Source organism: Mesoplodon densirostris, chromosome 8, assembly GCF_025265405.1.
Source record: "Mesoplodon densirostris isolate mMesDen1 chromosome 8, mMesDen1 primary haplotype, whole genome shotgun sequence".
NCBI lineage: Eukaryota > Metazoa > Chordata > Mammalia > Artiodactyla > Ziphiidae > Mesoplodon > Mesoplodon densirostris.
In genome coordinates, this window is record NC_082668.1 from 9,973,557 (window position 1) to 10,000,000 (window position 26,444).

Consider the following 26,444-nt stretch of genomic DNA (forward strand, 5'->3'; position numbering starts at 1 on the left):
ATACTCTTTGTCAGAATAAAGAAGTTCTCTTCTATTCCTAGTTTTCTAAACATCTTCATTTTAAATGGATGTTGAATTAATAAAATGCTTTTCTTGCATCGGTTGAGATGATTATATGATCTTCATAGGAAGTTTCATTCCCATTTTGCTGCAGGCTTCTTTTCATGAATAGGCAGGGAGGTAAAAGTTGACATATTTCCTGTATTCATGACATTGTTGTTTTGTAAAAAAAAGTTTGCTGGGATGTATGAGTGTCTGTGATGAGAGATGGGACAAGAATATATGCACTGGAATTTTTCTGTAAGTTTCTGATTCAAGGAACTGGTTTTTGAACGATTAAAAGGAAAAAGAAAAAAAAAGCATTTTCATTGAGGCTGGTGTGCCCATGCCAGTAAATGCAGTTGAATGTTATCTCTTAGAATTTAGTTGAATATGGAGAGCAAGCAACAAAGTGTTTGCCAAGTTTCTGAGGAGCAGTTATTTAATTTTGATATATCTGCAACGAGCAGGGATTAAAGATTCATCAGTATGAGTATTGACTGTGTGTGTTAGCTGGACTACAGCAAAGGGAGTGCAATTTCAAGATAATTTCTAAAAGTATCAGGTTTTAAAGAGATACCATGGAAAAGTTGGAAAATAATTGGACAAGCGGTGGTTTATTTTTAATGGATTAATTTCATGTCAAAAGTTTGAATTCTGCTTGTAATTTCCTTTTAGCCTACTTTCAGATGTGACTCAACCCACATGCAAAAACCAGGACAGGCTGATTTCAAGAAAGTGACTCAGAATTGAAGGGAAAAGTGGACTGCCCAGATTAGTCCTGGAATAATTTTTCAAGTAATTTAGAGTCCCTAATACAGAAGTAAAGAAATACCAAAACACGTGGGAATTAAGCTTATTTAGTGTATTTCACTAAGATATATAGTTCTTGTTTCAGTAAAGTGAATGAGCACTTTTATTATTTGGATTTGGGAAAAAAAAATTCATGGGATGCATTTCTTGGCCAAGACTACTACTGGCATAAGCACTGTAGTGATTTTTTTTTTTTTCGCACATTTTTACTCCTGGTGGGTAAGCAGTTGGTGTTGCAATATAGTTGAGATCTTTATTGAAGAAAGTGGGAAAAATTCCTTTTTAAGACAAAAATACTGTGACAGTTGGACCCCAACAGTGTGCATTTGTCTTTAAGCATGGAGATGACATTTCTAACCAGTGCAGTTCCTGTTTTGGACAAGAAACATGATATGAAGGACTGAAAGGACATGAGGGTTCTCTGGTCCCATCCCTTCCTTTTACAACTGAGGAGCTTGAGCCCCAGGAACCTTCCTTGCCTGGTCCAAGATCACCCACAAATGGGAGTAGAAACCCAGGCTTTCTCTGCTGTATCCCAGTGCTTCATGAGCAATTGATGATTATCATTTTTCCAGAAACCCCAAACTCCAAGTTCTGGGGTCTTCTTTGTCCTGGTCCCTCTCCCCCAGCTGGCAGATGCAGACACTCTCCTGCTATCTCAAGGCCCCTGGGGTGGGTGCTTCCTCCCCACCCACCCTCCTCCAGGGTTCCACCTGTTCTCTGTTTAGCCTCTGCAGTGGGCTGTCCATCATTCACCTCCATATAGTTCAGTTGGGTGGGAGGGGAGGGGGAGAATTTCCACATTTCTCCCAGTGCAGGGGAGGAGGAGTATGACCCTTTATGGTGGTCTTTCTTCACCGTGGATTATCCTTTGATAGTGCCACACCCTCAGAATTTTTGATTAGCAGCTTGGGGCTGGGGAATCTGTATTTTTTTTTTTTTTTTGCAGTACGCGGGCCTCTCACTGTTGTGGCCTCTCCCATTGCGGAGCACAGGCTCCAGACACGCAGGCTCAGCGGCCATGGCTCACGGGCCCAGCCACTCCGCGGCATGTGGGATCTTCCCGGACCGGGGCACGAACCCATGTCCCTTGCATCGGCAGGCGGGCTCTTCAACCACTGCGCCACCAGGGAAGCCCGGGAATCTGTATTTTAAAACGTTCCTTAAAGGATTCTGCTGCTCAGACAAATTACTAAAATGTTGGTCCCTTCTACTTTAAGAAATTTGTATTTGTACTTATACACATACAAGTGAATATGTAACATTGTGTTTAAAAGTAGTGTAAAAATGGCATGATTCTGTGCAAATCATTCTGCCTATTGCCAGTTTCTTTGTCCTTTTTACCAAGGTGTTTCTCTTTTATTGATATCTAGGAATGTATACTGTAAAGGACTTAGTCTTTTGTAATAGGTGGTACCTATTTTCCTCCACCATATTGTTGCCTTTTGACTTTATTTATGGCGTCTTATGGATTTTCAAAACCTTTTGATGGAATAAAATGCTTCAATCTGTTCCTTTGAGACAGTGGTTCTCAACTGGGGGTGACTTTTCCCCAGGGGACACTGGCAACGTCTGGAGATGTTTTTGGTTGTCACAGCTCCCATTGTTGGTGGGAGGGTTCTCTTGGCATCCAGTAAGTGGAGATGAGGGATGCTGCTCAACATCCTACAATGTACAGGGCAACCCCTACACCAAAGAATACCCAGCCCAAAAAGTCAGTGGTGTACAAGTTGAAAAATCCTGCTTTCAGGCTTTTGTTTTTGTTCCTTACTGAATAAGTCACCTCTTCTTCCTATAATACTAATATCTGTATCAAAATATGTATTAAAATTTCCTTAATTGATTCTGCCGCTCAGACAGTTGACTAAAACTCTGGCCCATTCTACTTATTTCTTAGTGCCACACACAAACTCGCCCTCGGTTATTTCCCTTCTGTGTCTACACTCTTCTCTCAGTGCGCCGAGGCCACCGTGTCCCTCCCTCCCCGCAGGTGACCCGTGTGGCCTGGGCCAAGTGGCGTGTTCCATCAGTGTTTATAGGCTCTCCTCCTGGGCTTCTTGGCGTCCGTTTCCTCAGACACTCTTCCCATTGCTTGGATGACTCTGCCCACTGAACGTGGGTGTAAATGAGGGAGGGAGGTGACCCCAGGTTTGCTCTGTGTTCCTCTGGACCCTCTGAAAACAGTCATGTCAATAGGAACCTAAACTGCAGAGCTGGAGCAGAACTTGACATGTTCCACCCCAGCCCCTGGATGTGCGAGGAATGTGTATCCAGAGCAGGCAAGTAACTCGCCCAAGCCGCTCAGCCACCTGCACACCAGGGCCGTCACCAGGATGCTGGGTTCTCACCTGCCTCCATTTTTGCCTAGAAAATTCTTTTCTGATGCTTCTTTTGTGAGAGCTGCCACTGCCACCTAAGAGATGGTTTCTGAGACCTGCTTGTAAGCTGCTCATTTCATAGCTGCAGTCATCAAGCCCATTCTCTTTTTCAGTGTTAAGAACTTTAACTCAATCAAACACACGATCGTAATGGTTGACACGCATACATGCAGGGTATTAGTTGACAATTAGATGGCTCAGGGCACATCCAAGTTCATGTGTCTTACCCTTTTGTTGGACTGAGAGTTCTTTGAGGGCTGGGACTGGGCTTTCTTTATCCTCCTGACCCCTCTTCTAGGCATCCTACCTGGCACATCATAAGTGCTGGATAAATGGCACTTGAATTACTGATCAGCCATGTTGAGTTTTCTGTAAAAGTACAGGAGAAGTTGGAACAAAGCCCACCAAGTGTCTAAACTAGCATGGAAGGATCACCAGGAAGGTGGTTATGTTTCTCCCAGGCCCCACCATCACCAGGTAAGGCAGACGAAGGTGTTCACGTGTGGCACTTTGCAGCGACCCTGGTAGCTTTGACGTATTGTATCTTAACGACCCTGTAAGTGGGCCTGTTTTAAGTTTGACCTTTCATCCTTCTGTTTGTATGCCACAGAGGGCACTGGAATTGTCAAAACCATGGACAGCACTCAGTTTAGGGAAGGAAAACAGGTCACTGCTAAAGTGTCACATGAGACTGCCTTCAAATCATGAGTCCTGGGGCTGGCAGGCACCTTTGCTCTGACCTCACCCTGTATGCACCCCCATAAGTGCTCTTGATTGTAGTATAAATTATCTGACATAGGTGAAAAGTTGAAAATAAAATGTGAAAAGAATAGTTTTAGCTTAGCTCTATGATGTGAAAAAATTTGGTTTAAATAGATGAATTAATCTGATGCAGTGAACATACAGCATTTAATAAATGAGCTTGTTGGTTACTGTAAGCAGAAAACCATTAACACATGGGCTTTCTCTTTGCTCTTTCTGCTCATATTACAAAATCTTCATCCCTTTCCCCCCCATCATTAGAAGCTAGAAATTATAGCCAAGAAGGTGTCACCTTGAATTCTGAGCATCCCCAAAGTCAGGTCTATTAATTACGATATTTTGCCTCATTATTCATTTTGGCAGTTTGCTTATTTTCTGCTTATAGTTCAAATGTAATGGGATTCAAGGGCAGTAGTGACCTCTGTAACAGGACTTTTTCCCTCTGAGATAAAATACACATACAAACTTAAAAAAACAACTCAATTAGCTGTGTACAGAAAAACAGGACTTACAATACATATTTATGATGCCAAGATTTTGCTTAAAGGTTAATGATTGTATTTTATCTTGTATTTGCTGTTAGGCAACTGAAAAGATTGTTTTTTTTTTTAATGAAACTAATCTGAAGTGTTAGAGGATAGAAAGGAAGGTAATTGTCATTGTTAGTGAAGCAACTAGGTGAAAACCCAAGGAAGTAGCATGAATATGACATGATTATTTTAAAGAAGAGATCAGTGATCTCGCAGTGCATTTAACGCCCTGCTTTGTATTCAGTGCATGTGTGTGTACATGTGTTTACGTGTGTGCACCATCACATCATTCACTGTTTTGAGTCTCTTTAGAAATCTATACAACTGATAGTTTAATTTTTAGCTTCTGTCTTCTTTTCTCTACCCAGAGCATTTCTCCTGACCTTTGACGTTAGTCATTCCTTATTGAATCCCATGCTCTGCTTTCCTCTCATCTATCAAGCCTAGCAGCAGCACTGAGATGGTATTGTTTATCCTCAGCATATTTTTCTTTTGGCTCTTTATTCCCTCACTTGGTGGAGCTGACTCCTGGGCCTGGTGAACTGGGCCTTGCCCCGGCGGGCCTGTCCTTCCCACCCAGCTGTCTCCACCAGCACCCACCCCGACACTGCCCACACACTGCCCACGAAGGGACGGACTTCACACAGTGACTCACCTTGATGGCCTCTGAGACTGGTGGTCTCCAGCAGTAGGCTGTGGCAATGGGATGGAAGCCCTGGGGCACCTTTGGCCATCAGATTGGTGGTCTTTGCCTTGTGGTCTTTGCCCTGTCATTCCCTAAGCTGCACCATGGAGGTCTGCACTTCCAGAATGGATTTTTGTAATGATCTCTCCAACTTTTAAAAATGATTTAAATGTATTTCCATGTTTTTAGGCATGTGTTAAAAGTCTTAATTTGTGACTGGGTCAACCGTCAGATGAGCTGATATCAGAAACCTGGTTTATATGTCCCCTTTATCCTAGCTAATTAAATTCTTCCTCCTTCTTGAGGTGATACCTGTTCCACAAAGCCTTCCTAAAAATAAATCCAAAGCACAGGAACACTATCAGGACTAAAGGAGCAATTCAGTCTGTCCCTCATCACACATTGCTTTTCAGATGTTGATTGATCTGTCTTTATTTTTCCAGTGCTTTTTTAAAGAAACTCTTACCATGTTTTCTGTGTTCCTCAACATGCTGGGAATAGAGCTGTGAACGTGGCAGATAAGTCCATGCACTGACGGGGTTCACATGTCTTTGGGAGACAAAAAAGGGATTTATTTTATTTTATTATATTATATTATTTATTTATTTATTTTGCAGTATGCGGGCCTCTCACTGTTGTGGCCTCTCCTGTTGCGGAGCACAGGCTCCGGACGCACAGGCTCAGTGGCCATGGCTCACGGGCCCAGCCGCTCCGTGGAATGTGGGATCTTCCCGGACCGGGGCACGAACCCATGTCCCCTGCACTGGCAGGCGGACTCTCAACCACTGCGCCACCAGGGAAGCCCAGGGATTTATTTTAGATTTCACGGTGAGGGAAGGCTTCTTGGAGGAGATGACATTTGAGTAGAGAACTTTGTGAAATGAGGTAGAGAGGCACGCAAAGTCTGAGAGAAAAGCATTCCAGGCAGAGGGCCCAGCAGGTGCAAAGGCCCTGTGGTGGGAATGACCTTGGCATAGTGCAGGGACATAAAGAAGGTGAAGGGGGTTGAATGTAAGGGAAGAGGATAAAGTGTGGGAAGAGAGGACCTCAGGGATAGGAAGGGGCCAGATCAGGGAGGGCTTTGTCTTCCGTGGAAGGAGTTTGGATTTTACTTTGAGTTGATAAAGATTGTAAATATTTTAAATTATTTACGCTTGAAATATTTTCTTCAGATACCAATCCATCTACTCTTATCTGAGATTTTGTGAAGGTTTTGCCAAGTGATAGCACAGAATTAACAATGTGGTATTTTTGGAGCTGCATTTTATTCAATCCAAAATCCCTTAATCTTCCTAAAGGAGTTTGCTGGAAATTGTGTGACAAGGGTCATTAGCAGAACGAGTATCTGTTTTTCCAGGCAGAATTCTATCCATTCTGTCCGTGTGTGTTTAAGTATGAACTCATTTCAACAAGAGAAATCGAAGGTCCCATTTCTCTGTTGTCTGTTATTCGCTCAATTCTATTACCAGCCCTGAGAAACCAGGGTCTAATTTTCTGTTATCACAGAAGCAAATGATAACTGAATAAGCTCTGTGAACGTGCCTGAACCCTTGGGCTGTCTGGAGAGAAGCATTGTTACGCTGCTTCATTTCACATTGTTTTTGTAGCATCTCCAGGAAATAACAAATGGCAAGTCAGAGGTCAGCAAAGGACTCAGCAATAAACACTTTCCTTAGGACATGAACAGAATTTACAGATATGCAACTGAAATTTTATCTTCCACATCCAGCAGGGTAACATTTCTCTGTAATCACCCTCCAAAATAATCAGGTAGAAACTTTCATAGAACTCTGCTTAATATAAGTCACCACCATGCTCCCTTTTAGCATGCAATTGTCACGCAAGCTGATCATTTTGGAAGCTTTTAATTAAATAACATCACCTTAAAGAGAATTGTTCATCAGGTAGGAAATGGGAAGACATAGGTAAGTGCATCTGTAGGGGGGATAAACTAGGCAGTCATTTCTCATGAGGGGACCTTGCAATGAATGGTCCAGGATGTGAAAGAGGAGACTTCAACTGAGATCCCTAGTATGAGTTGACTGGCAGCTAAAAATATCAAAGTTGGTATATTCCTAACAAGCCTCAGTTTTAACTATTTTTGCCTTAGAAAATTCCTCTAAATAAGTGCTGAAATCAATATTATTTAGGGCCTTGGGGTGGGGGAGGCTCTTTCCCTGGAAGGGTTAATGTTGGGATGACCGTGGGAGGCCCCCCTGCCCCAAACAGCACAAGTAGTTAAAAATGCATATTCCACAGGAACTGCGTTTCTGTTAGAGCAGCAACTCTGAGCCACGGAGCTCATTTCCCAGAGACGGCGCCACTTTTCTTATGAGGGAATAATTGACCCATTTATGGTCTCGTTTCAGCTTGTTGCGGATCCTTGCGCCAGCAACCCATGTCACCATGGCAACTGCAGCAGTAGCAACAGCAGCAGCAACAGCAGTGATGGCTACCTCTGCATTTGCAATGAAGGCTATGAAGGTCCAGTCTGTGAACAGGCGCTTCCCAGTGTCCCCGTCTCTGGCTGGACGGAGTCCATGGCACCCAGACAGCTTCAGCCTGTCCCCACCACCCAGGAGCCTGACATAATCCTGCCCCGCTCTCAGGCCACCATCACCCTGCCAACGTGGCAGCCAAAAACTGGGCAGAAGGTTGTAGAAATGAAATGGGATCAAGTGGAGGTGAGAACATTTTAGTGCATGTGCTTTTATGGAAGAAACCAGTACAGTTAAAATAATTCCAGTGTTTCTGATATCAGCAATAAAAATGCAAGACCTTGAAGTTACCTATTGAACAAAAGATATGCCTAACTTCTTTTCCTTTCTGCCTTTGTGTGTAGGAAATCTCTCTTGGTTGTGTAAATGGGACGTTTCGGTTATGATTGTTTTGTGAGCATAAAAAGAGTAAGCAAGAGTAGAAAATGAATGAAGTTATTTCCTGGAATGATAACCACATACATTTCTGTGAGATAATCTTAGATTTGGGGACAGGCAGCTCAATGAAGAATATTATAAATGAACATATTACAGACCCTCCATTATTGACCTAATTTTCCGTCATGGAATTTTATGCTCCATTTTTTGGTTGTCTGTTATTGTTTAGGTTCTATTGGTGGTAAGTTGCAGCACTTCAGTGGGATTTAGAAAAAAAAATGCTATCACTGATTTTTAAAAATATTTTGGCAGTGCATTCGAGAATGAGATTTCCAAATTTTGTTCATTTTGGCAACAGCAAATTCTGTTTATTGAATCTTGTCCAGTCTGGGTTTGGCTTATTGGATTTTCAAGCTCATCAAAAGTCCCATTCTGAGGATTTTCCAGCAGACCTTTAAAAGATGACATAAAGTATAAGTTTGCTAGCTAGAAGAATAGAAGAACAAATACAAAACATTAGTTTGAGGTAACATTGATAAAGTGTAATTCCACTCCATATCTTGTCCTTTATATGACTTCCATATAGACCTGTGGTTGTATATTATTATAGGTTTTGTGGCTTAAATGAGAAAAGAAACCTATATAGATCTTTGTGTAGCATTTTTAGAGCCAAAGAATATGTCTAGAAATTTTGATTATTGTTATAGAAGAGGTAAGGCAGCATTTCTTGTTTGATGTTTCTGGGTGATTTTAACCAGTTGACCCACTTTTTTTTTTCATTGCCACACAATTTGTGAAGACCTCATCCAGACCGCGGGGCAGTGTTTTTATCCTATCTAAAAAACTGTGAACTTGTCCTGATTTCAGATTTGTAATGGAAGTTTTGGAGTTAGGATTTTAAGATCTCTTTGCTGAATGACTCACTTCTTGAATGTGCATTAGATTTGGTCCCATGTTTATCAAGGAAGTGTCCTCTGAAGAAAATTTCTCCCCAGCCAACCGTTTCAACCTATTTATTCAAAGACATGCTATCCTACAGTTGGTAAATGTAAAAATGAATTGCCTCATATTCGTGTCATGCGGTTATTTCATACGCTGTTCAAGAAGCAGGTTAAAAGTGCCAGAGGAGGGGCTTCCCTGGTGGCGCAGTGGTTGAGAGTCCGCCTGCCGATGCAGGGGACACGGGTTCGTGCCCAGGTCCGGGAAGATTCCACATGCCGCGGAGCGGCTGGGCCCATGCGCCATGGCCGCTGAGCCTGCGTGTCCGGAGGCTGTGCTCCGCAACGGGAGATGCCACAACAGTGAGAGGCCCGCGTACCGCAAAAAAAAAAAAAAAAAAAAAGTGCCAGAGGAACACGTGAATATATTTCTGGACAATAAATTCTACATGTTGGGAATGGGGTGAAAGTGCTGAGAATTTCTGTTATTGTTCTCAGTTAATTCAGTGATGGCGATCACTTTTAATACCCTTTTGTTTTGATTCTTGGGATGAGCACAGTGATCACAGCATAAGGAATGAATGAATAAACAGGTCAGAGGCACCTCACTGGACACAGCTCAAGTGTTAGCAATATGCTTCCTGATGAACACAGTTTCCCCCCTTGAGCTCCTTTTTTTGCACACATCAGTATAATACTTTCCGGAACACGTTACCTAAAAATGAAGGTCTGGTCCACAGGGGGAATAAAGGACAGCTCCCAGCTACCTGGCCTTAGCATGTGCCACTACGTACACCTCTGCACAGAGCACGGTCACTCAGACCAGATACGTCTGTTGCTCTCCGGAAAGCTCATTCTCCTAGTCATTGAGATTTCTACCCGTGGCATGGAAGCTAGTCCTTTTTTTTTTTTGCGGTACGCGGGCTTCTCACTGTTGTGGCCTCTCCCGTTGCGGAGCACAGGCTCCGGACGCGCAGGCTCAGCGGCCATGGCTCACAGGCCCAGCCGCTCCGCAGCATGTGGGATCTTCCTGAACCGGGGCATGAACCCATGTCCCCTGCATCAGCAGGCGGACTCTCAACCACTGCGCCACCAGGGAAGCCCGGAAGCTAGTCCTTTAAGGCCACCTCCTCGTTCTCTAAGCATTTAGTCCCTCGTTACCCCCAGACTGAGCAGAGAACAGAGGCCCGTGACTGCTTGCAGGATGAAAGAGAGAGGGGAGCAGATCTTCCGCCTTTCCGTGCAACATCCTATTAGCAGCTGTAGTCATCCCGGGAATGTGTAGACGCCTCTCAGCAAAGCTTTTGCGTTTCAGAAACTCATATGGCAAAGCTTTCATTTTGGTTAGAGTTTGTAATATTTCACTTGGCCTCTCAGGTGGCCGTCCCAGCATCACCCAAAGGAATGGAGTGGAGGCAGCTCATGGAATTTTGCTTCCTGATGTTATCTTGCGCCATGATTAACCCCCATAACTTGTCTTCTCTGTTCCTCCAGGTGATTCCAGATATTGCCTGTGGGAATGCCAGTTCTAACAGCTCTGCGGGTGGCCGTCTGGTGTCCTTCGAAGTGCCACAGAACACTTCAGTCAAGTAAGAGTAAACTCCTAGTTAAAAATGATTATGTTTGGGCTTCCCTGGTGGCGCAGTGGTTGAGAGTCCGCCTGCCGATGCAGGGGACGCGGGTTCGTGACCCGGTCCGGGAAGATCCCACATGCCGCAGAGCGGCTGGGCCCGTGAGCCATGGCCGCTAAGCCTGTGCATCCGGAGCCTGTGCTCCGCAACGGGAGAGGCCACAACAGTGAGAGGCCCGCGTACCGCAAAAAAAAAAAAAAAAGATTATGTTTGTGACTGTCTGCTGGGTGGTGTCTGTTCACATAACTGATCCATAACTGGTCAGTCCCGTGAGAATCATGAATGTTCCATGTGTAGATGTGGCCTCTGTCACTCAAAAACTAGAGGGAGCGATTTCAGAGGAGAAGATTCCAGGGAGGCTGGATTGGATGAGTTAGGTGGGAGATAGATAAGAAACCCAGGTGCCTTAGCTAAGATCTAGAGCCAGACCCTTCTCTTCTCAAATGACTTTTGCTCCCCAAATTCTTTGGTTCCTTCTGATTTTAGTGGACCATTAGTTAAATTCATATGCATAATTTACCCCAAATTTAAGACCCAAACATTACAGTTGTCTCTTTAAAAACAAGCAGGTGAGACGAGTGTTTTGTTGTGTTTTAAATTTAAGCTCCTTCCAATTACACACGGCTGGTTGTCCCTGGTGGGGATGGAGAGGAGGCAAAGGGAAGCAGTGATGACAGCCCCGGCAGGGCGCCAGGTGCCCTGCTTCGCTGGCGAGTCACACGCTGCCTGGAGCACTGCCCCCCGCACCTGTCTGACAACTCCCACCGCCCGTCCTCTCTGTTGGTATGAACGGGCACTCCCCATCCTACCCCTCATGCACTGAGATGGACGTTTGCTCTCTAGCCTTCAGGGACTTCAGAAGACAGGGGGACACGTGGCCCTCGTCCTGGTTAACCAGTGTGCTGCATCGCTCCATTTTAAGAGGGCAGGGGGCACTGGAAACCCACTCTTCACTTACACAGGGTCATTTTTGCCCACCTTCCCTTCTAAACAACGGAGTCCCTGAAAATGTTTGGAAGAGGGGCTTTGTTCCACTGCGCCTGCACCCCCTGCCCCCTGCCTTGAACTCTTCTGGTAGGAAAAGCCAGGATGGGCAGTGAACTCCGGGCACAGGGAAGAAATCCTTGTAGGGAGAAGGGTGTGGCATCTGAGGCAGCTCTGAGTTCTGCCAGTAGGGGGACCCCTGTCCTAAGTGTTCCATTGCTCGTACCAAAGATGAAACTCCACCGTCCAGCGCCGGTTTCAGGGAAATCAGGATCATTTAGTTGCCTTTATGTTTATGAAACCAGTTCTTTCTTATCTAGGTCATATTGTTTTACTTTGATAAGCCTTCCTGAATAGTTCTGATCCATCCTTTTAAATGCCTTCTTTCTCCCCCCCCCACCCCCCCAAAAATCTGAAATTCCCCAAGACTCTCTGAGGCTTGCAGATCTGGACAGAAAGAGCAGAGTCTGACCCAGACTGAGTAAGATGGGCGTGCTGAATGATCTCTGGGTGCTGACTTCACGTGGGAGGGTTACTAGCTCCTTACACTTTCATTTATTCATGAATTTGATCCTTTATCAACCCTTTATCGGGCCCCCTGCTGCAAGCCAGGAGCTCTGCCCTGTGGGGAGCAGCTCTGTGCACCGTGACCCTGCTTCCCTGGCAGCACAGAGGAAGGACAGGCAGCTGCTGGTTGCCGGGAAGATGGGTGCAGAAGATCTCAGAGGAGGGGTGCTAGTGGGCTAAGCCTCGAAGAATGACACAGCTCCCTGGTGGAGGAGGCAAAGGCTGGGACCCGGGAAGCACCTGCCCGGGGAAGCGACAGTAGCTCCTTGTGGCCATTGCACCGGGTGGCAAGGATGGAACTGCAGGATCCGAGGCTGAGAGGGAACTGAGGCTGGGGTGGGTTGGTCGTCTAGGGCATTTCATTCTTTGGATTTCATCCTGAAAGCAAGAAGAAACCAGGGGAGGCCAGAAGCATGGGAGGTGATTGGTACGCGGGCCTCCCACTGTAGTGGCCTTTCCCGTTGCGGCGCGCAGGCTCAGTGGCCATGGCTCACGGGCCCAGCCGCTCCGCGGCATGTGGGCTCTTCCCGGACCGGGGCACGAACCCGTGTCCCCCGCATCAGCAGGCGGACTCTCCACCACTGCGCCACCAGGGAAGCCCCACTTTCACTTATTTTAGCAGCATTACTCAGGTGGTTTGGGGATGTATTACACATTTATAATAAATTTTAGCAGGACCCTTTATATTGTGTGGTTATGGAAGGAGTTGTCTCTAAACTCAATATATCCTTTTATTATTTATGACAATTGTTACCCAAAGGTGAGTTATCTATTAACGATTTTGTGGTATATGTTTGATCAAGCGGGAGACAGACGTTTCTAACGGTGTGGGAAATGACGGCCGTGAGTCCGCATGAAGTGGGCGCCTGTTTAGAAGATCCTTTCCTCCATTTCCCAATTCTTTTATGGATGTATGTGCTGTCTTTATTTTTTTATTTTTATTTTTTTTCCTTTTTGCGGTATGTGGGCCTCTCACTGTTGTGGCCTCTCCCGTTGCGGAGCACAGGCTCCGGATGCGCAGGCCCAGCGGCCATGGCTCACGGGCCCAGCCGCTCCGCGGCACATGGGATCCTCCCAGACCGGGGCACGAACCCGTATCCCCTGCATCGGCAGGCGGACTCTTAACCACTGCGCCACCAGGGAGGCCCTTTATTTTTATTTTGAATTCGATGGCCTGATTTTCAGGTGACTTTTTCTGCAAGGGACTTTCCGTTGACGTTGTTCTCATTTTCAGAATTCGCCAAGATGCCACTGCCTCCCTGATTTTGCTGTGGAAGGTCACGGCCACGGGATTTCAACAGTGCTCCCTCATAGATGGACGGAGCGTGACCCTCCTCCAGGCTCCCGGGGGCCTCGTCCTCTTGGAGGAGATGCTTGCCTTGGGGCACAATCACTTCATCGGTGAGTTATGGAAATCTTGTATCCAAAACCGCATCTGGTTCAACCCAACCTCGGTTTGGTGTTTAGAGAGGGTATATAGGGAAGTTTGCCCAGATAATCTGAATTCTAGCCATCAGAATAATTTCCTCCATATTAGGTGAGGTTTTTCTTATAATCAGAATTGGCTTCTAAGATAATATTTCCAGTGTGGCTCAAAATGGAAAAATTGTGGGCTTTGAAATCCAGAGACTGTATCCCAGTTCTGGCCAAAGAGTCCCAGATGTGTGGTTTTTGGCATTTAATGCTGTGAATCTCGGCTTCATTTTTTTTTTAAATTAATTTATTTTTGTTGTGTTGGGTCTTTGTTGCTGCATGCGGGCTTTCTCTAGTTGCAGTGAGCAGGGGCTACTCTTCATTGCGGTGGGCAGGTTTCTCATTGAGGTGGCCTCTCTTATTGTGGAGCACGGGCTCTAGGTGCGCGGGCTTCAGTAGTTGCGGCACGTGGGCTCAGTAGTTGGGGCACACAGGCTTAGTTGCTCCGTGGCATGTGGGATCTTCCCAGACCAGGGCTCGAACCCATGTCCCCTGCATTGGCAGGCGGATTCTTAACCACTGTGCCACCAGGGAAGTCCTCGGCTTCATTTTTGACTGTTTAATCTTTTTCTCCCAGAATTGTGGGCAACTTGAGGCATTGAATGTTGGTGTCTTAGAAGAAGCTTGTTTTCCACTTGATGTTGGCCTGACCCAGGGCCCTGGGCTCGGCACCTGAGCAAACGATTTATCACTTCTGAACCTCTGACTCAGAATAACTTGGGGGGATCACAACTCTCTTTGGGGTCCCTCTTGCCCACACCACCTTCCTCCATGGGTCACTTGCGAGTTTTCACATTTTCTCTATCATGATTAAATCTGTCATTTACCTTTCTCTAAACTACCACATGTCCAATTAGCTGTTTTTAGTTTCCTCTGCCCTGGAGGAAGATGACCTTCAGAAAGTATGATTCCTCCTGACCCTCCCCTCACCCCCCCACCCCCTCCTCCAGCTCCCCTCAAGGGCTAAGCTTGGGCAGTTTCCAGAGGACTTGCCCCTGGTTTAGCGTTCTGATTGTCTTCTGCCAGTTTTCTTCATTCCGGGGCTGGGACTTGTAACTCTAGCCACTAACCATGCTGATAACTTCCTGACTTTATTCAGACATGTTCCATCATGCAGCCTCAACTCAAAGACACAAGCTCAAGTTCAGACTCTACTCATTCCAGTCCAGTGCACCCAAGTGGCCCTCTGCATCCTGCTGTTAATATCTTGTCCTGTCCAGTCCTATATTCTAACAGTCCTCACCTGGAGGATGAGGGAGCTGGGGGTAGAGGCAGCACCTATCTCTCAGCGGTGTTGAAAGGGTTTTAATGAAAATGGATGTGAAAATATAAATTACAAATGTTAGGGATGCTTTTGGTTGCTTTCATAATTTTTTTCTGAGGTACACTAAATATTTTGCTAAATTAGATGAAAGCATTAAGGTGTATTCTCCAAGATATGTGTTTGATGCAAATATAATGATGACACACTGGGAAAATGAAATGCTCAACTCTGTATCATTTATATTGTATTTTATATTTGATCCTTCTCTGGTGATAAGGTCATTTCCCAATCTTTGGAAATCCAGCTGGGGGTGGGGGTCAGGAATTTTATTGGGCAGAGAGAAGGTAAAAAGAAATCAGCTTGGGGAATGGACATGCTGGTAAAAGAGGGGACGGTATTCAACTTTGGACCAGTTTTTGGCTATTAAGATGGATACAGTACTAGATTATTAGTTAGAAATTGTGTGATGAAGTGTTGTCAACAGTCAAATCTAAATTTTACTCCCCAGTACAAGTAACTGTTATTTGCTTCCATATCTGTTGTAACAATTTATTTAAAAGGAAATAGTTTCAGTTTTACTTTATATTAATCTTTTAAGTTTTTCTTTTTAGTAGATTACCCTGTTCTGTGACATGGAGCTAACATTTCAGAAAATGTATGAGTTATCACTACTCTTTAAAATGTCATTAATTTTACCAAAATATATACATTCGAAATGTTACCTTATATTTTATACTACTTTGGGTTTTAACATAACCATGATTTAGACTGATATTGGGAGTATTTATATTGGGAGTATATCAGTATATCAGGGATGAATATTAATAAGAAAGATTTTCCAGTGTTGATATTTATTTATTCTTTTGAGGTACAAGAAATTTTGTGAACTCCAGCATGATTTGTGTTCATTTTGCTAACAGACAATTTTATGGAAAAACATGTCTTTGGTTGAAATGTTCCTTAGAGGAATAATTTCCAAAAATTAATTTGATATGTTAATAACTAAATTAAGGAATTCTTTCTCAAAACTTATACTTTGGGTTATGATGAGGAGACAATGATTTTGATCCTTTATTTCTCTAAAGCATTATTTTCCACTTTGAAAACTTGTGATCTGATATCTTTTTAAGTTTCCTAACTAGAGCCTCCTGTTTTTGTTTTTTTTTTTTGCGGTACGCAGGCCTCTCACTGTTGTGGCCTCTCCCGTCGCGGAGCACAGGCTCCAGACACACAGGCTCAGCAGCCATGGCTCACGGGCCCAGCTGCTCCGCTGCATGTGGGATCTTCCCGGACCGGGACACGAACCCGTGTCCCCTGCATCGGCAGGCGGACTTTCAACCACTGCGCCACCAGGGAAGCCCCGAGCCTCCTGTTTTATGTGGCTTTGTAATGGAGCTCACCCTCTTTTAGTGTTATTCTTTTCAAAAATAGCAGTCTTGCTTCACAAGCTCCTTTCGAGAGAATGGCTGTCTTCCTCACAATGATAAATTGGCAACACCTACTCATGGCCAGCTACTTCTTTTTACAAAATCTTTTTATCGTAAAGAAACAAGATTTATCTTTTGTAATCATTGTGGAAGCCTTATGCTTACTACATTGACACGTGTTGAACTCTCTTTTTGAGAGTTTAATTTTTTTTAAAGCAGCTTCTTATAATAATTACTTTTTTTTTTTTTTTAACAATACTGGGCTCCATAGACATGAATACACTTTTAGCTAAGAACCAAAAGACTATTTTGAAGAATACAATGGCATTCATTCAAGGGATGAACAAAGTGATGCCAGTGCAGATGGGAGAAAACTTCCATGCTGAAGGGAGAGGACAGTTTCAGAGTTGTGCTGCTGTGTTTAGTCACTGCTGCTCCTTCCTAGAAAGAAACCTGAGGCCCTTTCAGGAACTGTCTCCTCTCCTTCCCTCACTCTCGCGTAGATTCCCTTACGTAACTAAGGCCCTAAGGAGTTTTAATATTTCTCTGCAACAGAGCAAAGGAATCCCTTTTGTGTCTTTGCGAGACAAACTTGGTTGCCATTACCAGCTTTCCATAAATGTTTGTTTTAAAATTTTATTTTATATACTTTTATTTAAACACTACTAGGATCCCATTCTTATTAGAATAGTTATAAGCAATTCAAAAAATTTAAAAGTGGTATTTTTAAAAATATAAATATCATTATTCCCAAACTCCATCTTTCTTTTCTGAGTAACCAATATTAATAATTTTGAGTTTTGTGTTACATACAAATATTTTCAAATACACAAATTTACATTATAGTAAGGCAACTATACTCCAATAAAAATTTTTTAAAAAGTTACAGATGTTCTATGTCTAACAATAGAGCAGTGAATGATTAAAAAGTTAAGCTGTAGTATACAATGGGATACCATGCAGCGATTTTAAAAGTGAGTATATTATGTTTGATGGAGAAAAAAAATCAAAGATTTAGTTTTAAATTTAAAAAATAAGTTGAAGAATATAATACTATGTCATATAAATGTTCTTTTTAAAAATTTATTGCTGAGAGCCTCACATTAATATTCTGCACATTCCAGGTGATGAGAATGTATTTATCTTCAACCTTTTCCCTTGCTACTCCATTTAATTTTTTCCAGTTTTCCTTCATTACCATGGCCTTATGAATATTTATCCTCTTTCACGGGAAGAAAGAGGTGATGTGACATTGTACCCAACATGTGGCTCTTCCCTCTGGGCCTCAGTGTACCAGCCCCTTTCCTCCTGTGCTGTCACCCAACTTCAACTCTTCTGCCCTCTTCCTAATTATCTCTCCTGTTTTCCCTAAATATGTCTCTTCCAAATATGTTATTTGCTTTATGCAATGTTTTAGGGGCAAAGAACGAAATCGACCTTTGTTTAGCATCTTCTGCTCCACTGGAGGTACCCAAGGTGCTCATTGGCTCCGTTAGGATCCGTTCACCCAGTGCTCTCGATTCCCAAGTAGGAGATTCATTGTTCCAGTTGTATTTCCTTGAAATGCAGCTGAGGCTTCCTTGTCTGAAGTAGGTCATTTTTTGCTTTTGTTTTACTTGTGGTTGCTTGGAGACACTGCCATGATGGACCACCTCAGGGGTGGGGTCCATACCAGCCCTCTGGTGTGTGGCCTCTGTGTTGGAAAGCTGCTGGAGGTCTCCATTTCCTTAGGGTAAAAGCTGCATTGGACTCCTTCTCTAGGCTTTTGTTTCTTCTCGTCCCTTGTCCTTAGGCATATATCCCCTCAATTCTACACGGTGGATCTCTGCTCTAGCCACCTGCTACTTGTCCCATCCCCACCTCTACCTTCCCTGTCCTCCCATCCTCTCCATGCCTCAGACGGCCAAATCTATCTCTCAAGACCTCCTTCTCCTTTATTTATTTTTTTAAATTTAATTTTTATCTTATATTGAGGTATAGTTGATTTACAATGTTATGTTAGTTTCAGGTGTACAGCAAAGCAATTCAGTTATACATACATATACATCTATTCTTTTTCAGATTCTTTTCCCATATAGGTTATTACAGAGTATTGAGTAGAGTTCCTTGTGCTGTATAGTAGGTCCTTGTTGATTATTTATTTTATATACAGTAGTGTGTATATGTTAATCCCAAACTCCTAATTTATCCCTCCTCCCCACCGCCCACAGCTTTCCCCTTTGGTAACCATAAATTTGTTACGAAGACTGTGAATCTGTTTCTGTTTTGTAAATAAGTTCATTTGTATCATCTTTTTAGATTCCACATATAAATGACATCATATGATATTTTTCTTTCTCCGTCTGACTTACTTCACTTAGTATGACAATCTCTAGGTCCAACCATGTTGCTGCAAATGGCATTATTTCATTCTTTTTTATGACTGAGTAGTATTCCATTGTATATATGTACCACATCTTCTTTATCCATTCCTCTGCTTCAAGACCTCATTTAAACTCTCCTCACTTGGAGTGGTATAGGATGAAAACAGCCGGCAAAAGATTCTGCTGTACATGGATTCCCAAATCTCCTTAAATTCTTACAACTTCCTACAAACACACAGACGATCCCGGAATATCCTCATAGTTAACTCTCCTTCTGATCAGAAAACCCAGCAGGGCATGTGTACTTTACTGATACTTCTTGTCCATCACTTGCTCAGAGAAATGCTGCTGCTCCTCTCCCCTACTTTTCACTTCTATGGTCTGTATTTGTTGCTACCTCAATCTGGTATTTTACCTCTTTCCTCTTCCTTGAATTTATTTTCCTTTCCATCCAGCTCATCCTCTCTCCAGTCTTTTCTTTCTGGTAGTCTAGCTGCTTATATTTGCCTTTTTTTGCTTTCCTCATTCCCTTCTCCTGCTCATAAGCCACTACTTTTTCGATCACTTTTACCACATTTGTACCATTCTTTCTTACAGTTTTTAGTACATTTTTATGTCTAATTTATATTGTAAAAAGAAGTACATTGTATGTGAAATATAGACCAATGGTATATCGTTTATGATCTACTAAAAAGCTGCTCTTGTAACTTTAGATCCACTTTAACTTCACAAAGGAATGAACAGTGCTGTCCTTGGCGCTGGGATCACATCTTCAAGATTATAGCTAGTAGATTAGCCACAGAGCTCTGGAAATCAGTGACTTCCAGGTCTTTGTAACTGCCATCTTAACTGGATTAGAAATGTTCCCAGTTTGCCCATGACCCTTTTGTGCCACCTGTAGAGTGCTTTAAATTTCCTTGATTCTAAATATCCAGTTGAAAAAGATTCTTGTCTTGTAAAATTATTTGTAAAGCAGTGCATTCTGTTGATTTTCTTCTCTTGAGAAGTAAGGAGAAATTACCCAGTACTTGAGCAAGTACAATAAGGGTTAAGACTTTGATTGGGGTAATAAGATGGCTCTGGTGCAATGGACTTTCACAGCCCCAGTGGTTTAAATCTTTAGGGACTTACCTGTTACATTTGTTTTCACTGGCATCATGATGCTTCCTTGGAGACATAGTCTTTTGTAGTCTGTTTATACTGGCATGTTTAAAAAAATGGAATTTTCAATATGCAACCGACGGGATGCTGTTATTTTTAGGCAGAAGTTCCTCATTTGGGCTCAGTTGGCCCCTGGTTTTGCAATAGTTTTGGAGGTCAAAGGTCACTTCACAGATCCCATGAATCTCCTGGAAATGCACTGTAGACTTTTGTGTGTTTGTGCATCTTTCTTTGCAGAAACCCAAACTTCATTGGACTCTCAGAGACATCTGTGTCTCTAAAAATTTTAGAACCAACTCTTTAAGCTGTGTGTGATCATGTGACAATGTGTACATTTTCAACATTCTCTGCTCATTCAGTGACATTTCTTTTGACTGATTTACCTGCTTCCCAAATCTCCAAATCAGGGAACTTAACCTAGTTTTATTTATTTACATTTTTAGGCAGCAGGGCCATGGGAAATACTCAGTTCCTTATTATTTTAGAAAATCTGCATTGCATGCCTTGTTTCTCAGGCACTGTGCTCACCTGGATATGCCAAGGTGATTTAGGTGTGGTCCCTGAGTGCAGGGGCAACAAAGGTGGAGACAAGGGGCGTGTCAAAGAGGAAGGAGCAGGTAACTTAGCTGGGGGTGGAGCGGGTGTGGGTGGGGCAGGGGGATGGCAGGGCAGGCAGAGGATTCTTCTTGGCTGTACAAAGGGCAGTGCATGACAATTTGATGGCCCAAGAGTGTGTGTCATTAAGATAATTTAATAATAGTGCTAAAAATCGACTAATGGCCATCACAACTGGAAATAGACTTTAATTTCAACAGGCACATAACAGAACCTTGGAAAATCCCACCCACTCCTCCAACTGCCTCTTATACAAATACATTTAAAGTTAAGTACTCAAGGTGTGAGTTTTATTTCCTGGGTTCTCTGTTTATCCTCAACAGGTAAAGGAAGTCTAGACTTTGATGTGATTTTTCAAGTAGTCTTTCAGAATCTTTTAATAAAGCTCTAGTTTCTTACTGTTGACCACTCTCTCTCCCATCCCTTCTGGGTAAACTATTCCTGTGAGCCTTGTCCTTTAAGAGGTAAGTTTCAAAAGTAGTTTAGCTGGAGTTGGAGTGACTCATCCTGTAAACTTGATGAAAAGAGGGATTTGGGCAAAAGTGCTCCCAAAAGCCAGGGGACACCATGAGGACCTCCCTAGTTGGGGTAAGGGTGGTAGGTAGTATTCAAAGGGGAAAGTCTTCCAATAGAAAAGTAGAGACAGGAGATTTTTTTAAACATCATAGTTTGGCTGGAGAGCTCCCTGAAGCCATGCATAATGACCAATATTAATTTTTTTGCCTGTGCCTATTTTTAGCAATTTAGGCATCAGCTCTCTGGATGGGTCTTACTTTATCTCAGCCATTTTTTGATGAATTCCTGTGTTTCTTGCCCAGGAGTTAAAAGGAATAAGGAGGTAAATAGGCCAGACACTGCCCCTCCCCTCCTGCTGTGCTTCTCCACCTCCAAGCTCCTTGTGGCCAGTCCCTGGCCATGAGGGCCATGTGGGGGCCCCAGGATCTGACTGCCTGTGGAAGACTCAGGGTGGTAGGAAAGGGGTGGGAAGAGGGCCAGGTATAGACCAGGACATGTCAGAAGAAAGAACTCCCATGTGGAGTAAAAGCTGCTTAGTATAAGTTTTCCTCTTAGTTGTTGGAAAAGGCCACTGGGAGATGCAGAGCCAGATTGGTAATTCAACTCTTGCAACTGTGAAGACTTTATGGCCTGCCTAGCTCTCTTGCATGCACTCAAGTTATATTTTTCCTGGCTCTGATGTCCATTTTAATTTGTATTTCACTATTTAATGGTATGCATTTTCTGTAAGCCCCTCAGATCTTCTAGAATAAATTAGGATATAAAGAAATAAGGTATTAATTGGGGCACTTAAAATTTCTGAATACTCTTTACTAGACCTTGATGATATCTTCATTGAGTATGGTATTTTTTAGACCCACTAGTATAGGGATGGGTATTTGCATCATAGCTCTGAACCAGTAAAGCAGGGTTGATTCTCTGACATGTCTTAACTCATCTTTCTTGTACACAGGCTGTTGCCCGACTATTTTCTGAAATCACCCCTTTCATTCTCATAGTGTCTGAACCTGCATTCTCTAGACCTGCTTAGTTACATGAAGCCTTCAGTCTCCAGGTCATTCTCCAAAAAACCTGCAGTATTTTATGAGCTCTTATTGGTGGAGGTGGATGGAGTATACATCTTACCATCCACATCTGGGGCTCTGAGGTCCCTGGCCCCTTGGCTGTACATTGAGCTGGAATCTTCCTCTCTAAGCCCAGAAGTATTGAACCTCCTCCAGCTTTCAGCTGTGAAATCTAATTTCCTGCAGGCGTAAGGCCGCACAGTCTCTAGTTTCCCTTCAGGGCTATCACCCTGTCCGGCTTCTCTGCCCGTGGTAGGCCCTTGTCTCTGTGGTCTGGACCCTGTCTTCCTTAAACTGCAGCAGTTCTGCCTGGACCACCCCCAGTTCTTGCACACTGATGCCAGCCCGGAGTGGAGCTGTCTTTCCCCCCTTCTGAATCGTGTGGTTTGGCTTGCTGGTCACCCTTTCCAGATGTTCATCTAACCCCAATCCTGCAAGTTTCCCACTTATTTCTCTCTCTATGTAGCTGGCATCATTTTTTCCCCAGCCCTGTCTCCTTTCCTTTCTTCCAACTCCTTTATAAAATCCTCACTTTTCCAGCCACTTAAGTCTCACCAACCCCTTTGATAATCACGTTTGCAGCCAGCATCATACAACTCGGCATCTGAATATTCCTTTCCTCTTTGATCTTTTTGTATGTTGATTTTATATCCTTAATTAGACTGTAAACTTCTAGAGAGAAGGCACCATGTCATAGCCCCTTGCACTATGATGGTCACATGGTCACCTGAGTGATTAAATTTTGTTCATATGTAACAGTTATTCTGCTCAGTAAATGCCATGTGAAGAAAAATTCCAGTTGCAAATGTTAATCTGAAGAATTCTTTGTAAGTTTTCACAGCCCATCTCTGTGACACTTAAACTTTACCCCCCTTTATTACATTAAAAGTAGAGGATCAAATGAAGAAAGAAGGGAAAGAAAGAAACTTTTCATCATTCTTTTGGGAAAGCTACATTTTTCACTTTGTCCTTTAAGAGATCTTGCTCTGGAGGCCAGGGGTAAAATAGTCAAAGGAAGTTTGGAAAGGATACCAGCTATAGAATCATTAACATAAAGCTTTTGCTTAATGCTTAAGATTTAACAAGAAAATGCAAATATTTCACCTTTTCTTGGTCATCTTAAAGCCACAGTTGAATATGGCCTATTGAACTTCCTGAAACAGGGGGGAAAAAAAACTTGGGAATGTTCAAATAAAGGCAATAGTTGGAAGAGAGCAAAAGCAGAAGTATAAGGCTGTCTTGAACAGCATAATTTAGATAAAATTGTTGTAGCTCACATTTGTCTAGTTGGGAGTTTTCTGTTGAATTTAAGTTTTACTTAAATTGAATCCGCATTTCAATATTATTAGCAATCAAGATTATTCTTTTTGATCTTTTTATTATTGGTAATGAATGTTAGGATTTTTGTTTGATTTTTTTTTTTTTTTTTTTTTTTTTGTATGCGGGCCTCTCACTGTTGTGGCCTCTCCCGTTGCGGAGCACAGGCTCCGGACGCGCAGGCTCAGAGGCCACGGCTCATGGGCCCAGCCGCTCCGCGGCATGTGGGACCTTCCCGGACCGGGGCACGAACCCGTGTCCCCTGCGTTGGCAAGCGGACTCTCAACCACTGCGCCACCAGGGAAGCCCCCTGTTAGGATTTTTGGTTGTTAGTTGGCTTTGAACTTCAGTGCTCTGCTATCTTCCTAAATACCGTCACGGTCAGCATCAGTTATTTATTGGTACCTATTGATTGTGGTGATAAACCAGGCATTGTTTAAAAAAAAATCTATTAGAAAGACACATGGTCCTTAGAGTTGACAGTCTAATATTCACTGGGCCCTGTTGAGCATTGGTTGGTCAAGCTGTGGTGGAATTGGGGCAGGTGAGTGAAGATAAATGAGAGATTTCTCCTGCCCTTCAAGGCAGCCTCTGGAATCAGGCTTCGTAGAAAGGCAGATTGCTGGCCTACAGAAAGTAGGTTGGTGGTTTTGCCAGAGGCAGTGGATGGGGTGTGGGGTGGGTGAAATGGGTGCAGGGGGTCAAAAGGGACAAACCTGCAGCTAGAAGAGAAGTAAGCCCTGGCGATGTAAAGCACGGCATGGCGACTATAGTTAATAATACCATATCGCATGTTTGAACGTTGCTGAGGGGGTAGATCTTAAAATTTCTTGTTATAAGAAAAAAAATGTGTAACTCTGTATGGTGATGGATATTAACTAGACTTACTGGGGTGATCATTCTGCAGTATATATAAATATCGAATCACTTTGTTGTACCCCTGAAACTGATATAATGTTATATGTCAATTATATTTCAATAAAAAATAGATAAATAAAAAAGGAGAGCAAAGAGGCTGCAGGTAATTCTCCTATAATGTGGGCCTAATGCATTAAGTGGTTTTCAGAAGCAAACTCAAGGTATGTCTTTATAATCATAAACTCTCCCTCTCTCCCCCTTCCCATTCTGCCTTCCCATTCTTTTTCTCTCCTTCTCTCTCAGCCCTTTATTTAAAAATAAAGATAGTGCTTTTTACTTATAGATTAATTTAGAAACATTAAATAATAAATAAAATTATTTTTATAAACTTCTTGTTAACTGGTACCTTTTTACTTAATTGATAACGTGAATTTTAACCCAAATCTTATCCACAGAATTTGATTAAAATATTAAAAAAAATTTTTCCCCGCTTCTTTTAACTTAAAGACAAACCTTCTCAGGGCTTTGCCAGTTTACTGTTGAAAGTTTTTCTAAGTTTCTGTCAGTGCACATTTCAAATGAGAAAGTAAATTCTTTCATTGATGTTTTTACAGTCCATTTTCTGCTTCTCCGTAAGATCTCTTCTGTTTCTTCTTTCTAAGGGGGAGGGGAGGGAGAGAGGGAGGGAAAGTGAAGAAGAGAGGAGGGAGAAGAATGGGAGTGGGGGGAGAGAGAGAAAGAGAGATTGACTATCAAGGCTGAATATATAAACATAAGGGAGTATGGTTTTTTCTCGCAAGAATGTAATTTTCCAATTTACTCTCCTTTGGAAAATTAAAGAAGGCTCTAGTGTCTATTTCTTATCATAAAAGTAATGCATACAAGAATAAGAAAAACTGAAATGTACTTTCTGTAATTCCCCATCCGCCACTGACAACCAGTGTTTACATTTTGTGGTATTTCCTTCCAGATACTTTCTTTATATGACAGTGTGTGCAGGTACATACATGCTTTTTTTTTTTTTTTGGAAACAGAAACACATTCATGTGCTGTCTGGTTACTTGCTTTTTTTCACTTAATGCATCATTGACATTCTTTTGTGTTAATCAATATAAACTTAGTATTCTTCTTAATGACCGTATAGAGTTCCACTGAATCTGCACTATGATTTAATCAGTATGTTATTGTTAAGCAGTTATCTCCTTCGTTTCCTCCTTTCTTTTGCCTCTTTAGGCAGAATTTCAAACATCATGATAACCTCATCTTTGTATCTTTTCTGGTGATCTATTTGGGTTACATTCCCAGGTATGGAATTTACTGGATCAATGCACATTTTAATGACAAATTAAAATATATTATCGATTCCTCCTTCTTCCAGTTTTCACTCAGGATAGCCAGTTTATCTTTGGAATTGTGCCTCGTCCCCCTTCCATCAATTCTGACCAGATGCTTTTAACTAGATCCAGCTGGAAATTTACATATACCTCTTAGCAGCATCCTTAACAGTCTGAAATATTTAGGGATCTCCTCGAGGAGAAAAGTGGTCATTATCAGTTTCCAGAAAAGGGACAGTACCAATCTCTTTAAGCAGAAGATATTCAAAGTGGTTTCATTACAGTATTGCATTTACACCTCAAAGTATGGTAAATGTAATGGTTTCATTATATCATTGAGTTTGCCCATCAGAGTAAAAGTAAAATGGGGACAGGAGGGGGGGGGAATGAACACGTGGTTGCTGCTCTCACGGTCCCTACCACATTGTCCAGTTCTAGTGATGTTTCTCCCATTTAATGCTAAGCAAAAAACATCTATTAATATATTCCAGAAGACTACAACCCCTGATTCCATTTCCATCTCCTTCTCTTAAATTATTTGGCTTTCCCACTTCAATATCCTGGAGATAGATAGTTAAGTTCCTTTTATCATGGACTTTTTTTTTTTTTTTTTTTTTTTTTTTTTTTTGCTGTACGCGGGCCTCTCACTGTTGTGGCCTCCCCCATTGCGGAGCACAGGCTCCGGACGCACAGGCCCAGCGGCCATGGCTCACGGGCCCAGCCTCTCCGTGGCATGTGGGATCCTCCCAGACCGGGGCACGAACCCGTATCCCCTGCATCGGCAGGCGGACTCCCAACCACTGCGCCACCAGGGAAGCCCTATCATGGACTTTTTATGAGGTCAGAATT

The 26,444-nt window shown here is 42.9% G+C and overlaps 1 protein-coding gene across 1 annotated transcript in view; it reads left to right on the forward strand.

The window, feature by feature from the left end:
- Positions 1-26,444, forward strand: part of DNER (delta/notch like EGF repeat containing) — a 332,455-nt gene that overhangs the window by 119,522 nt on the left and 186,489 nt on the right. The window contains exons 2-4 of the mRNA XM_060106971.1: positions 7,577-7,891; positions 10,516-10,610; positions 13,438-13,604. Of these exons, the coding sequence (XP_059962954.1) occupies positions 7,577-7,891; positions 10,516-10,610; positions 13,438-13,604 (577 nt within the window). The remainder of the gene's footprint in view (positions 1-7,576; positions 7,892-10,515; positions 10,611-13,437; positions 13,605-26,444) is intronic.